The sequence below is a fragment of the Grammomys surdaster genome, unplaced genomic scaffold, assembly GCF_004785775.1.
Source record: "Grammomys surdaster isolate TR1022 unplaced genomic scaffold, NIH_TR_1.0 126185, whole genome shotgun sequence".
NCBI lineage: Eukaryota > Metazoa > Chordata > Mammalia > Rodentia > Muridae > Grammomys > Grammomys surdaster.
The window spans coordinates 4,341,948-4,358,289 of record NW_021620991.1 but is presented as its reverse complement, the minus strand read 5'-3'; the positions used below and the strand labels follow the sequence as shown (position 1 = coordinate 4,358,289).

The following is a 16,342-nucleotide window of genomic DNA, read 5'->3' as shown; positions in this document are numbered from 1 at the left end:
CACACTCACACAGACACACAAACTCACACAGACACACTCACACACACAGACACACAAACTCACACAGACACACTCACACACACAGACACACAAACTCACACTCATACACACAGATACACACACTCATACACACAGATACACACTCACACTCATACACACACAGATACACCACACACAGACACACACACAAACACACACAGACACCCAGATACACTCACACACACAGACACACACACAGACACACACATTTACATTCATACACAATCATATACATATAGACACACACTCACACACACAGACATACACACTCACACACAGACACATACACTCACACACACACACACACACACAGTCACACTCACAGACATACACACTCATACATACAGACACACAGTCACACGCACACAAAGAGACACACACATTCACATTCACACACAGTCAGACAGACAGACCGATAGACAGGCAGACACACACACACACACACACACACACACACACACACACACTTTTCACATTTAGAACACCCAGCCAGAGTCCCAGGAGGATTCCTATCCGCAGTACTCATCCTGTCCACTAGGTGGTAGCAGAGCGTCCCGTGGCTTCCGAGGGCTCCGGCCTCACCAGCAACCTTGGCCTACAGAAATCTGCGAGGTGAAGGTGAAGCTGGCCACTCCCACCCGGGACCACCCATGAAAAGGACATTCCCCTCTCTCCTGTCCCACGAGAAAGGGATCTGGATGAGGGAAACTGAAAACTGCCCGGTCACATTCCTCAGAGAGAGTAGCTGGCTTTGGGAGCCTGTCATATTTTCTGGAAGCGTTGGGTGGGTACAGCCACGGCCTTGGCATCGTAAATCGCAATCAAGAAAAGACATCTAAGGAGGAAATACTACCCGCTCCGCTGCGCAGCCTTGGCCAGGGTCCTGAAATCTTAATGGAATTGAGTTTTTTTTTCCCGCAGCACCGTAAATTCCTGGTGTCTACCTAATCTCCTGATCACGTTATTCAAGGGGCATTAAATGGAGAAAGAGGGAAAATCTGCTCATTAGAATAAAGCCAGGATAAGAAGGCATCTCGGGAATGGCCTCGGCCAGCACCCTTGCTGCTGCCCCTTCCCCTCTGACATCCTGTCTAGTCTGGTTTCCCAGGTGAGAGACGCCTAGACGGTTTATCCACCTGGCTTCGGTGTGAGTCAGTTACCCCTGAACTGGAATCTTCCAGACTGCATGGGACCTAGCTGCCTTTGGCAACAGTGTCTCCTGCTGTGGCTCCTTCCTGGAGCTCACCGTCCTCACACCCTGGCCCTCCTCCACCCCCGTGACACCAGTGCCAGCCTTCTCCTGCAGTGCACCCGCTGACCCATGGACTCTTGTCCTTCCTATGGCCTTCTTCCCTAAGCAGGGACATCTCATCTGGAGGTGCCTTGCAGTGAGTTGATGTCTCGTTTGGAACTAAAACACCTCCAGCACACCGAGTGGAGACCTGCTGATGGCTGGCTTATGCATGTGCTGGGAGCTATCCTTAACTCCCTTCTTCACAGTGGTCATATCGATGGACCAGTTTCGTGAGGACCACAAAGTTCTCAGAAGCTCAAGGTCTGTGATGAATGAAGTTATCAGCACAGATGATGATGATGGTGGTGGTGGTGATGATGGTGATGGTGGTGGTGATGGCTACTGTTAACATGGGAGAAACCTTCACAAAGTATCATTGTTTCTGTTTAGCCTTCACAAAGTATCATTGTTTCTGTTTAACCTTCACAAAGTATCATTGTTTCTGTTTGTGGAGACGGGATATAGCTGCTTTCTAGGCTAGCCTGGAACACTGCCTGCTCCTCATCACCCATTTTCTATCAGCCTCCAGACTGCTGGGACTACAGGCCCCAGTTCCCTACTGTGCTTTTCTCTGATACCCTGCCCAGGCTCCTTCTCGCCCGCTGTTCTGTTGAGTGTGAAGCAGAGAGTGAATCCCAGGCCTCTCCCTTCTATTCCCTCTCAAATCTGGCTTGAGCTGGCATCCCAACCTGGTCCTTCCTCAGGCCTCTTCCCAGATGGGCCTGGGCCAGGTGTGTGGATCTGGGAACTTTAGGCAGTCACGGTACCTTCTGCTTGACTCTGACAGAAAACATTCCTCAGCCCCACTGACCACTGGGCGCGTGCCCACACCTGCCTCACGTCAAAAGGGCATCAAGGCTATCCTTCCCACCATGTTTACCCCATCTTTCAACTCTGGACTCACCTCCTCTTCCAGGAAGCCTTCTTAGATCACCTGGCCCATTGCTATGTTACCCCAGAATGCACTGTATAAACCAGCCCCCATGATCAGAATCTGCAGTGGCCCCAGAGGCCTCATCCTAAAGTTATGGTTCCCAGTCTGTGGCACTATGATTAGGTGACAGAAACTTATGACGAAGAAGCCCATGGAGGTTACTGAACATATATATATATATATATGTATATGATGTATATATGTATATATGTACATACATATATACATATATACACACATATACATACAAATATGTATACCCGTATATATGGTATATGTGGTATATATATTGTATACATAGTGTACATATTTATGATATATATATATGGTGTGTATATATGGTATGCATAATATATACATACATACATACATATATATATATATATATATGTGCTGTGATTATGTCATATGCACACATGACACACCCATGTCTAGGAAAAGGACCTAGAGACTAGGGATTGGAGACCTCTGAAACCGATCCGAAGTAAACATTTCTTCCTTATAAGATGGTTATCCCGGACATTTTGACTTGCAATACCCCATCACTCCCCTGTACTCGGCTTTTCTAGGGTTAGCAGAGCCTGGTGGTGGGAAGGAAGGTGGAGAGGCTGACCCTAGGGGACCTTGCTTCATTCTTCCCCCTGGTGGCTGAGTGTCTGAAGTACCAATCCCTAGTGACAAGGAGTACATAATGAAGGTTGGCTGTCTGGTCAGGAGGCAGTGGGCACAGATGCTAGTTCTTAGAGTCAACCATGTACTACTGGAATCCAGCTCCGTGGACTCGGGACGCAGTGCTCTTCCCAGGTTCAGGCCTTAGACCTTGGATTTGAAATGCCAGCTATTCTTTAGTGAACTGGGAGCCCCACACCCTGTGGCATGTTCTTCCCTGATCCCCAGGGTCTTTCTTCCCACAGGTCTTTGTGTATTGCAGGGCTGTGCTGAGCCAGGAAGGATTCCCACGGCCTCTGCCCCACGGCTGGAGTGAGCAGTCAAGCAGCCATGTGGAGGCACACCCCCCTGCCTTGTGTGCAGAAAACATTCATTAAGCATTTTAGAGAACAATAGTAAAGAGAAAAACACTCATTAGAAGCAGAAATGGTTTGCAAAGAAGCCAGCAGTCTGCTGGGAATCACGGCCAGAAATGGAGCTTATTCTCAGGGAGAGCTGTACTCAAAGGGATGGCTCAGGGAGACCTGAGGCCTCGAGCCCCTGGTGGGGAGAGACTTTCTGTCTTACTGCTTCATCCTTTGGCATTGTCTCTGGCCCTAGCGAGAGTCCTGGAAGCTACAGTCCAAGCCACATCAGGTAGTGGAGCAGAGGCCAGAAGACCACTGCTGTACCTCATATCTGGCTCGTGTGGGACTCTAGACCTGGCCCTGGTCTCTGTGGACCTCAGTGGTCACTGAAGCCGAGGCCCTGCAGGCTGTAACACAGAGAGGAGTATGTGTGAACAAAGGCAGTGTGGATGGGACCTGCAGAGGTAGCCTTCATTCTCCACAGCATCTGACCAGCTTGAGGGAGATGGAGACATACAGACCACTCTGGATCCATAGAGGCTTGCAGCTTGAGATACTGTCTTGGGCACGAGTGGCCCCACCCTGATGCATCTCTGAGATGCCCAGTCTCAAGCGGCACAGCACCTATCAGTCATGGTAAGGACATCATGGGCCTGTGAGCGAGCTAGGTTTCAGTGCCTTACATTGTAGTGTTATCACTTGTGTCCTGAATTAGACTGTAGGAGAGACTTCACTAGCAGTGACTGGGGGGGAGGGGTTATGATACACACAAATGGCTGGAAAGAAACAGCTCCCACCTGTCTCCCTCAGTGACAAGCACAAAGCCTTGACCACAGCAGGACTCCCTCCCCAAAGAAAGCCAGGTGACTCAAAAGTTCGAACTCCACACCACTCGGTTTCACCTTCTGGGTCTTGGCGCTGACTCCATGCTCCGAGCCACTGGCCTTTGGGCTTGCACACGGCTGCCCCTTGAGAGTATTTGTTTAGTTAAACCGTGACCTTTAGAATGTGTTGACTCTTGCCCTGTCTTGGTCAAGGCTCTGTGCTTGGCACAGAGGAAGACAGAAGCAGCAAGTTCCTCTGTTGGGGAACTACCACTGAGGGTGATGAGACCTCAGTGGGTTTCTTTGTGGGCAGAGCAGAGGTCCCTGCAGCGGGAGTTCTGAGGTGCTCCCCCGCCCCAACTGGAAGATGCCAGAGGATGGAATTGAGCCACAGTCTGTGCAAGAGCTGGCTACCGAGCTGACACTGTGGCAGCCAGAGGTGGGGGTATCCCTTGAGGACGTTCCTTTACCCAGATGTGCCCTCCCCTGACTGCATCACCTCTAAAGTCCCACTCTCTCTAGTAGGCTGTCTTATTCCAGCTACTTTGCTCAGCAGATGGCGGGCTGTATGCTCCTGGCTAACCCAGGCCTCCTCCTCAGCACCTCCTCAGGCCTGAACACCATCCTGTTCAGCAGCTTCCTTTCTCAGGTCCCGTGGGGGCACAGCTCTGATACCTTAATGCCCACCAACCCAGAGGTACTTGGTGTTTGAGGACCCAGAGGTGAGGGGTGGGGATGACAATTCTCCCTGGCATGGGATGGCAAATAAAGATGCACCAGAGCAGCCAAGTCAGTTCTGCCACACTGGCCTTTGGTGGGCAGAGGGAGGAATCCAGCTTCCTGTCAGCTAGATTGTGACAAGTGAGACACAAGCACACGAATCACCCCAGGCATGTCTTCAGCAGCCAGAGGCCAGGACACAGAGGCAGGGAGGGAGAGCGTGCAGAGGACAGGGCTTTCCCTCTTGCTTTAGGGGCATCTGGAAGGCATCAGCATGCAGCTGTGGAGAAGAGAGCTCAGCACTCATGCTGCCCAAAGGTGTCTGCTTCCAGCGGAGGAAGTTTAATGGAGTTAAAAAGCCACAAGAGCGTGACGGACTGAGAGGAGGCAGTGGAGGCAGGCGTGGGGTAGGCGTGGAGGAGGAGGCCACCCTTGAGGATAAGAGGTATTAAGACTGCCAGCAGGAAGTAGGGACGTAGGGAGCTGATGTGTTAGGAGTCCCATCCTGGTGTGTCACAGAAGGCATGACAGAGATACATCCTAACAAGGGGCACAGACACCAAAAGGAGAAGAGCCACAGCCAGAGACAGGAAGCTGGAGATCTGGGAAGAAATTTCCAAAGGCTGCAGGATGCTTGGAATAAGTGAAGTCCCTGAAACCCAGCATCCGAGCCAGGGAACCGGAATCATGTTGCAGCCAGCCCAGAGCACTGTCCTCAGAGCAGAGACTTCACTCTCCACTGCCACTCAGCCAGTGAGAAAAACGCCCACTTGATGGCTTAGTATCTCCAGGGCAATGCCTACTAACAAAAGTATCACTCATGACCATGCAAAACACCCCCCCCCAAATCATGCAGCTCTGAGAAATTAAGAAGACAGACACTCCTGCATCAGCCTCCAAAGGAGACAGAGACAGGAAGTTGGCAGTGAAGCCTGGTATGAGGGAAGTGTCAACTTTGTAGATGAGCAATATCCTGATTGATCGCTCACTAAGGAATGTGCTAAGCCACAGGCAATTATTTCAGGGAACTGAGGGAGAACAGAAGGATTGGTGGCTACATATGGGAGACCAGAGTGGCAGGGCCCTTAAAAGCTGAGCCATGACCTCTCTGTGCAGACAGCTCTAAGCCCTGTGGATACTTTCTAGACCATCTTCCCTGGAAGCAGTGGCCTCTCTGTACCTGGTGCTTTTTGAGGTTCCTTTCTGTCAGTTTCATCCCAATAGGGCCCCTCAGGTCCCTGGGACAACAACCCTCATGTGCTTGTCAGTTTGAACAGAATCGAGTGCAGACAGTGGGGCCACAGTCACAAGGCCCTCAGGCAGCAGTTCCTCGACAGAGGTAGTAAGGCAAAGTTATTTGTAATGGAGACAGGTCCACTGGCCTGGGTCCTACAAAGAGAATTTGTATAGCAGATACCTTGGAAAGAGAGCCAGGTCCAGCCTCATCGGATAGATCCTCAGCCCTTCATCCCTCACAGTGGCATCCTATCCTGAGCGCCTTCTAGGCAGCCTCTGTAAAGCTCCACCATGCTAGCACCATGGAACAGAGGCTGTTTGGCTACACCACAGACATAGCTGTCTATCCACAACCACAGACATAGGTGTTGTCCATAACCACAGACAGTGGCTACCTAGTCATACTACAAACATAGCTGTTCATAATCACAAACAGAGGCTCCCTGGCCAGCACCACGGACAGGCGCTTCCTGCCCAGAACCATGGATAGAGGCTGCTTGCCTGTACCACAGACATAGCTGTCCATAACCACAGACGGAGGCTGCCTAGTCACACCACAGACATATAACCACAAAGACTTCCTGGCCAGCACCACGGACAGAGGCTGCCTGGCCAGCACCACGGACAGAGGCTGCCTGGCCAGCACCATGGACAGAGGCTGGCCGGCCGGCACCACAGACATAGCTGTTTGTTCATAACCACAGACTGAGACTTCCTGGCCAGCACCACGGACAGAGGCTACCTGGCCAGCACCACGGACAGAGGCTGCCTGGCTGCACCGCAGACATAGCTGTTTGTCCATAATCACAGACGGAGGCTGTCTGGCTAGCACCATGGTCACAGACCACTCTCCACAAGCATGGCAGATGCTCCCACACCACATTCTTTAAGTCAGGCATCATAAATCAACCACAGAGCTCCTTCCCAAGGAGTCAAGACCCACTCCTTCCCAGCGGACACCCCGTCAATCCCACGGTATCGAAAACAGCCCTGGAAGCCTATTTGCCACATGTATCTTCTGACTACCCAAGAAAGCAAATGAATACATGGATTGTATCCAACAGGGATTTTACAGTGAGGGATGGGACACCCAGCCTTCTCAGGAACCTTGGCACCTTGAAGCATCTACTCTTCATCCCCATGGATGAGCAAGGTGTACCCCGGCCACCAGCTCTCGTCCTCCTTCTTGGACCCTCACAACCAGACCTGTCACCAAACCAGCCTTGGGAGATACCACAGAAAACTAGGAAATCGCACCAGGGCTCTCAACCCAAACCCGCTGTCACGCACAGGAGCCCCATGCCCCCTCGGCACCCTCCATGGACCCTTCCCAAGCACCAGCGAGCGACGCAAGAAGAATCCAATCCCAGCCACCTACCTGAAGGAGCCAGTAGCACCTCCGGTGGAAAGTAGGTATGATGGAGGAATGGACATAGCAGCCGTACAAGCACTAGGGAGAGAGAGGAAAAACGAGAATTCAGTTGGAAAGAGGGAAGGAAGGGAGGAAGACAGGGGGTGCAACAGAGAGGAGCAAGAGGGGCCACGCCATCGCTGGCAGGCCTGGGGAGACTGAGGCAACAGGGTGGACTCCAGGGATAGGATCTAAGATGGATTGTAGGGCATGCCAGTGTGGGGGTGTGCAGGCATCTGGCACTGTACCCTGTGGAGGATTAGAGGTACCAGAGAACTCAGAACTGCCAGGCAGCATTCAGGGGCTGAAGTCCCCATGCTTATCGCTACAGCCTAGGCTGAGATCCTTGGGTTTATGGGGAGGACTGAGGGTTACTATGGGGAATAAGACAAAACACACACAATCACACATGCATGCACACATGCATACACACACACACACACACACACACACACACACACCATACTGCCCCAAGATAGCCATCTCCTGTTGATATAAGTCCAGTGGTATTGGGAACAAGGCTGGGGAACAGCAGGGTATGTCTACAGAGGTGTGTGTGGGTACCACCTCCTCTGTATCCCACTTTTGCTTTTGAGCAAGGGTTGGTTGGTTTGCTCCTGTGTTTTTTTTTTGCTTGCTGCTTGTATTTGCTGCATATAGATTTGGTTGGAGAGTGCAGGGGGGAGGGGCGCCCAGGTTGGGGGCTGATCTGGAAGGAAGGTCAGTCCTCAGGGTTCTATCACTTGGGCCACCCAGGTGGAGTTGACTGGTGGGTGGGCTGCACTGCAGCCTTTGTTTCTGTGTAGGAGCAGCTGATCCGCATACAGAGCTTGGCTCTCAAGGGTTGAGCCTGCTGGTGAGATGAGAAAGGACCTGAGGTGATCTGTCAGCTAGGGAGAGAAAGACAGCCAGCCACAGCTCGCTGATTTGTCAAGCGCTGTCTTGGGTGGTTGGTGGTGGGATCCACCCCAGAGCCTGTGCCAAAGACTTTGCTTTGGACTTCTAATTCCAAGTTGGACAAACCTCCCCTTTTCCATCCTAAGAGTTCCCTTGGCTCATCAAGGTACAGCTCAGAAAGGGCGGAATGGAGAGAGAAGGAGTTGGTAGAGCTGCCTGGGACAGCGAGAGACTGTTCCCATCTCCCCATAGCAGAGAGGAACGGCAGGCAGCCGCCTCTTGGCACTTCTGTCAGACGTTTTTATGCCCCCCAGAAAGACCAAGTGCAATTTGGCTTGACTCAGAGTCCATCTGAGCCCTGCCTGTCTGATTAGCGGGGTTGAAAGAGAAATCATTTTGGACTCTGGGATTCAGGCTGCAAGAAAATCAGATTTCCAATATGTTAGAACTTTCACAGATCGCTGTCAGCTGGGATTTAAGCCCTGTACAAACCAAACAAACAAAGCGGAAATTAATTTAAACGATTCCCTCGCAGTTCTTGCCCATGAAATGTATTTATTATTAAGAAGGCAATATTCTTCCCTGACTTTCCTGGTTTGCAAGATGCTATGTTTTGTTTTTGTGATTGGGATTTTTTTTCCTTTCATTTCTTGCCAGGTTGATTCTTGTTTGGACTTTTTTTTCCTACAAGTGTTCAGTTTGCGACGGGCAGAGCAGCCGGCCGTGACTTTCTGTGCTCTCTTTCCTTCATGGCATCCTTGTTTCTCACAGGCAGTTTCTTTGTTTGGCTCATCTCATGAGCCAAGGGGAGGAAGACACTGATAGTTGAGAGAAGTGTCCCCATCCCTTTGAAATAAAAGACGCCTGTCTGTGTCTTTTCACTGTTTACTTCCCTCCAGACTTGAAATGAACAAGGGCGGTTTCTGGCATTGTATATCTTTCCTGTGCTTCCCATTCATAGATCTTGGCCTTCGGGAATCCCACATTTAGGCTGCAAATTTGCCAAACACCTGATCTACCCAGTGTGTGAACGTGGAAGAGAAGCGAGCAGGGGTACTTTCTCCAGACACGTCAGCCGACAACTCGTCTGCCCAGAAGTGCCCAGAATCACTGCATAAGCAAAATGAAGTTCAAAAGAAAAATAGATGGGTGCCTACTAGGCTTCATGCATTTAAACTGGAGTAGCCCCCAGACCTCACTCAGAACCACAAGACCATTTGTAGATGTTCCTCTGTTCCTCTAACGACTGCCATGATCACACGTCTCCTGTCTCATCAGCAGAGAGGTGTGAAGTTAGGAATGTGTGAGGGGGGAGAGAGCCATGGCTGCACTCTGACAATATGGGTGTTGTTCAGGAGAAGCCAGGTGACCCAGAGCATGGCCTCTGCCTGCCCGTGCGTTACCCCTGTGACTATCTTACTGTTTATCTTTCTAACCAGGGCCTTTGAGACAGGAATTTTAATAAGCCTTCTGGGTCAAGTTGAGCAGCTCCTTTCCTACCCAGGACTTAGGGCACCTTAAGTCTGGCATGCTCAATGATGGGGAGATAAATGAGGAAATATCTCTTTTTCATTTCTGGTACTCAGTCAGTAAGACAAGGACTTCAAAACGCACTCTGGAAGTGGGAATATGTGCATAGTCACGTGCTCCTAGCATCAGAATCACTCAGGAGGGGTTGACAGCAACATGGATGCTGGGTGGGGCAGGAGACCCGACTTGGTTATCCCACCACTCACCCGCTCAGAGGCTGCTATCACTCCAGGCTGGAAAATGGTTACCATCCTATGGTTTCCCTCAGTGTGGTCTTGAGGGAAGAGAGCTAGGGTAACAATGGGAGGCTTATGTCAGTCTCTGAGCCCAGCATCTGTGTAAACATGCCACAGGCTCTCACCAGAGGGGGTCGGTACACCAGAAGAATGAATTGGGCTAGCTGAGGTAAGAGATGGGTAAGACAGAAATCAGCAGCTGGAGAACCCAGGGTTGAGGATGAGGTGGGACAGTGCTTGGGGAGTCATGAAGACAAGCTGACTACTATGGTCCGATCCCCACAGGTGATGGCAAGCAGAGCCCATGGCTCTGATCTAGAAGCAGTGGGAAGTTAAGGTCTGTGATGGTCACACGTGTATCTTGGATCCTCACTTTAGGATGTCAGCCCCTGGGTGCTCATTGCCTGGATGGTTGATTCTAGCTTTCTCCTTGTCAATGCAGAGGAACCCATAGGCACCCCCACTTAGGGAGGAGTGTGGGACGCAGAGGTGTGCCCCCAGTGTGGTGGAAACAGTGTTCAGGATGAGAGGTAGGTTGAATACTCAGGGTCCTTGATGGGAGGACGCAGTAGGTATGCACAAGCCCTGCTGCCCTACTGTGTGCTCCCTTCTCACCCTGACCACACCCCTTCCGCACCTTGGCTCCCTCACTCGCTGTGACCTGAGCTCACCTGACTTTCCCAGTCATGTCGTGGATCCCAGTCGTGGATCTCCAGGCTGAGTGACGCTGTCATCGCTAAGCTGATTGGGGATTAATTGTGCAACATTTCACAAGGCGGTATATCAGTCTACCCCTTCACAATCGACTTTGCCTGTAGTGATTTGTGCTGCACAAACTCCCAGCCTGATCTGACCAGACTGCGGGGTATCCCCAGACTGCCCAGGTGGAACTTTCCAATTACGGGCAGGGATATGGTTGAAAGGAGCTCTCTCTCCAGGTCTGCCCTCGTGAGTGTGTGTGTGTGTGTGTGTGTATGATTGTATGTCTGTGATTATATGTGTGTGTGACTATGTATGTGTGTATGTGGGTGTATATGTATGAGTATGTATGTGTGTGTTTGACTGTGTGTGTGTACATGTGTGAGAGTGTATGTGTGTGTGACTGTGTGTGTCTGGGATGAACATACCTGAGTATATGTTTGTGTGTGACTGTGCGTGATTGTATGTGTACAAGTATGTGTGTGACTGTGTATGTGTGTGTGGGTGTACATGTGTGAATGTGTATATGTGTGTGGGTGTATATGTGAGAGCATGTATGTGAATGGGTGTGAGTGTGTGTGACTGTGTATGTGTGTGGGGTGTACATGTGTGAGTGTGTATGTGTGAGTGTGTGCACACTCATGTTGTTGAGTGAGAGTGTGTACTGTGGCCCCCCTGTGTACTTCTGTGTACATAAACCCAGATTTCAAAGACAAATACTGCAACTCTCTCTCATATTCGGACCCCATTGTTGGATTTTTATGTCTCTATTTGTGAGTGTGTGACTGTATATGTGTGTGTGTGTGTACATATGTGACTGTGTATGTGTGTGTATAAGCAGACTGAGTATGAGCAGAGCCAGGAAACTGGAAAGAGGCCCAAGAGAGGAGACTAAAGAGGCTTTAGAGTAGGCTGTGTCCTGTGACACGTGCTACAGAAACAGAAGGGAGGTTCTGGGCAGAAGAGTAAATTAGGGACAGGGGCTGGAGATTGGGGAGAGGACCAAAGGGGTAGGGATAGATCAAGACTAAGTGTGTACAAACACACCCCAAGCAAACCTGTTGCTTGGTATACTAATTATAAAACAAATGTGCGGTGGGTGGAGACAGAGAGACAGACAGACAGATGGAAAGAGAGACAGACAGACAGACAGAAACCTTCAGGAATGCCACCCTTCGGCAGAAATAGCCCTCAGAAGAGCCACATTGGGGGTTAAGGTCCAGCAGCCTCTCCCTAACACTCAGGCTTTCTCATAAGCCACACAACGGTTTTTATGTTTTAATAACAAGGAAAGAAGAAGCAACAGAGGAACCAACAACAAAGACCAGCTGCCTTCAAAGTAAACGCATCACCTAGAGCAACAGGTGCACTGGCCATGCAGGCTAGTTGCCTGCATGTGCCAAAGGCGGAGCTTGGTTTATTGGTTAGAAGGGTGGGATGGGCAAGAAACTGTGGGGAGCCCTCCTCCAACTTTCTCTCTGCATTTCCACCTGTTTCTGTCCGCCCCCCCCCTCCTGTCTCACTGTTTCCATTCATCCCTCAGGCACAGGCACAGGCACAAGAACAGGCACAGGAATAGGCACAGGCGCACGTGTGACACACACACACACACACACACACACACACACACACACACAGCTCTTCCATTTGTCTTCCATCTTCTGTCACTCAAGGCCCAGGTTTCCTAACCAGGCTGTCTAGGGCAAGCCTTAGACGTACAGAAAACTAAAGCAGGCAGGGCCTAGACACTTCTGCTGGCCCAAGCTAAGCTCTGCTGATGCCTCTGTTTTCTCTCAGAGATAACACCGGCTCACAGTGCCCAGCTAACTTTGGGCATTTCTGTGTAGGCCTGCTCTCTCCGGGGGTGGCTCTGAAGCCAGCTGCCTTCTTTTCACCTTTTACCACTTCTCAGCCTCTGAGTGACTGGCAGCAACCCACAGGAACCTGTAGGAACCTGCTCTACCCCAGTTACATAGCAGGGTTCCTGGACAGAGGAGTCCGTGTCGTCTGTAGGGACAATAAGAAGCACAGAGATTTTCCCAGAGAGAATGGTGCACACCTCCATTACTTCAGATTCACATTCCACTCTTCCGCTTCTCACGGGGGCTGGTGAGCATTCTCTTCAGGGACAGGTCTAGATGGTAAGCATTTTAAACTATTTTTAGCTTTGTGAGTCAGACCACTAGTGTTTCTGCTCATTTCTTCCCTGTGGGGCCAGAGCAGCCTTAGGGGACAGGTCTATGGATGGGTATGGCTTGTCCTACTGAGACACCGAAATATGAGTTTTATGTGATTTTCATATGTCATAAGTGTTACTGTTTCTTACAGTTTTAGAAAACTGTTGACGAAGTGTAAAATGCACAGTTGGCTCTTAGGCTTGAGCCAGAACCTGCCAAGCCGCAACCCATCAGAAAAGGAAACACGAGGATTATATGGTCTTTCAAGAAAAAGTACCCTACATACATACAGCACGCGCTGTCATCCCTCAGTTCTCATTCCATGACTGTCTATTGAAGCAAGACTAGGAAGGGGCTCCCACAGCACAGGCACACAGAAACCACAGGATGAACAGTTAACCAACAGATACGAGGGGCGGGACATGGGCTTGAGTTTAAGTGGTTAGTTCCTATTCTGACCCTGAGTCTGAGCACATGTGACCCCTCTCCCTTGGAAGAGTACAGCATCCCTGGATACTTGGCCTCCCTAGAAGAAACACCCTCACACTGTTTTCTGGGATCTACCTCTCAAGAGGAGGCAGTAGACAGGGAGCCCCATGTCCTCAAAACACCAGCTTGCTATTGACTTTCCTTTCCTGGAAAATGTAGACACATGGAAGACTAGCCATGTGCTATTCCACAGTTTAGCACACAGAGCACTCTATCTAGAGAAGTCAGGGAATCAGAAGCAAGGACCTGTGGAACCCTTTGAAGACCAGAGTCTATTCTTGCTAGGCCAGCAGGACTCAACCAACAAGGGTTTCTGGAGCCTCCTGCACCAGCGCCAGAAGAACTTGTCCAGATCCTGAAGCATCCGGGTCTCCACAGAGAAACATTACTCAACACGGCAGCCTGTAGCCACGTGTGGCCATGCAAGTCCTTCACATGAGCTAAAATGAATGATCCAGATCTTCAGTCACAATATACAAGATTATGGTTAGCCTAGAATGTGAAGGTGGGACTCGGATTCACCCTGGAAGACAACCTCTCGGCATATCTGTAAGGGAGTTTCTAGACTGGGTTAATTTGGGTGGGAAGACCCACCTTGAACATGAGCAGCACCATCCTACAGGCTGAGATCAAAGACTGAACAAAGAGGAGACAGCCAGCCGATCACCAGCATCCACTGTCTGCTTCCTGCGGATGTAGCCTCACTGGTGCTCTGTGATTCCCTCACGGTAGAGCACACCTGTGACTGCAGAGCAACCCTTCCTTCCTTATTGACTTGGTTGGATATTTTCTCCCAGCAATAGGAAACATCACTAATAGGCCAAGACCCTAGAGCAGAAGTCCAAGCACCAAGATATGGAGAACTTGGGGCTTTAGGAGCAGGGACTCGGGGAACTGAAATGTCTAAAGGCTTGAGTCCATCATTTTCCCAGGACTAGCAGGACTCAATCATCGAAGGTTTCCAGAACCTTCTGAACCTGCCCCAGAAGAGTTCACCCCTTGAAGCCAGCTCTAAAGCAGGGATACTACATGCTGTGTCCTCAGATGAGGGCATGTGCCAGCAAATCTCATCTGTAATCCTCTCACAGGGGGAGGGGGTCTCCTCTCTGGACATCCCTGCTGAGATCACAGCAGCCAGGCTGCCTGCCAGGGTCTGAGATCTGGCTGTAGCTGCTGTAGTAATCTCCACAGTGGTGTGGATGGGAGCTGTGCTTGGCTCCCCTCTTTCCTGGGATGGGGGTGGGGTGGGCGCAGGTAACTGTCTCCATAAAGGCACCGAGAATCCATCTACTCGGATTCTTGGTGTGCCTAGTTTAATTCTCTCACTTGTATGTGATGTATACATGAGCAAGACAAATGGGTTTAAAGTGCACCTCTGTGTGGAGGTGATGAGGGAGAAGAGACCACAGGAGGGAAAAGAGAATCCCTCTGGAAGACACCAGTTTAATCCTGTTGAAGTGAGTTGGGGAGGTGAGCATCCAGGTGAGACTCAGCCATCCCCTCGCAGGAGGGCATCCTGGTCAAACAGACGTGGGCTCAGATGTACAGGAAAGGAAAGATGATCTCAGGGAGATTTTACTGTTAGCTTCTCCAGAACCACATCTTCTCATATCTCCTAGGTGCTTCAGTGAACCTTGATAAATGGTGAACACTAAACCAAGGCCCAAGGCCAAATGCCAAGACCTCAGAGTTGCTCCTTCTGGGCTGAAGGACAGCAAAGCCACCTGAAAGGAAGGGACATTTGTGCCAAGATAGGAGTGAAGAGGAGGGGGCCTGAGAGGTGACAGGCAGAAGACACCAGGCTGGATGCACAGCAGTGAGCTCTTAGACAAACTCTGGACAGCCAGGGATGCCAGGGTCCTTCCTGGATTTCTTATCTGAATCCTCTGTTTGGGAGCTTTCAGGTAGAGTCTGTATTTCAGACTGCCCCATGGAAGCCCCCATTCAGATCCAGGACCGGTGTGTCCACAGATAATATTGTGTGTGAAGCAAATGCTCCGGTGTCTATGGTTCTCTCCTTCTCCACTGATCAGGGCTCTCAGTCGACTGAGGGTTGAAGGTCTCAGTGTGGGTCTCCCCCCATGTCTGTGTCTTACCTCCCTCCCCCGGTTTTTCTCTCCTGCTGTTTCTGAACAGTCTTTACTGGCAGAGGGTGAGGGCTTCCTGATTTGAGCTATGACCCAAGAGACATTGCTTCTCGATTTGGGGTGACAGCACCAAAAAGGGACTTGACCTTTCTGGGCAGTGAGCCTAATCCCAGGGACATCAGTGGGGGGCAGGAGGGTCCTATGGGGTTCTTCCAAAGTCTGTGGAGATAGATGGCTGCAGACAGGCTGAGGAAGAGTCAAATGCTGATGTCTACCAAGTAAAGAGTTACGGAGGCTCAGGGTGGGGTCAAGGTGGATTGAAGATTTGACTTATTAGGGGGCAGATATCCCCCAGAAGGAAGGAAGCAGGTATCCTGAATGCTGAGACTGATCCTTGGTGTCTTGGGGAAAAGTCTGCATGCAACAAGTTTAGGTTGACCCAATGGCCCTCTAACTAACTGCACAGAGGCACCTTTGAGGGGACCCGATGCCTAAACAGGCTCAATGACTTTGTCACCTAGCGTCTTAGGGACCGATGGAGCCTTGGCTGACTCCTGAATCTCTCATGTCTTCTCCTGCAGCATGCCGTCCTGTCCCTGTGTGCTTCTCACTGGTGCTATGGGCAAGAAATCAGGTCTCTTGTGAGACCTGCCTCTGTCACATGAAAAAGTGATGAAGTCCCTGGGGTGTCTCCTAGAACCGTCCTCGCTGAAGGATTTGGTTTGTATTAATTTAAGATTAGACCACATAATT

At 50.6% G+C, this 16,342-nt stretch overlaps 1 protein-coding gene across 1 annotated transcript in view; it reads right to left on the bottom strand.

Annotated features, from left to right (window-relative positions):
* The window catches only part of Camta1 (calmodulin binding transcription activator 1), an 825,029-nt gene that overhangs the window by 228,887 nt on the left and 579,800 nt on the right, over nucleotides 1-16,342 (bottom strand). The window contains exon 6 of the mRNA XM_028757982.1: nucleotides 7,442-7,513. Within this exon, the coding sequence (XP_028613815.1) occupies nucleotides 7,442-7,513 (72 nt within the window). The remainder of the gene's footprint in view (nucleotides 1-7,441; nucleotides 7,514-16,342) is intronic.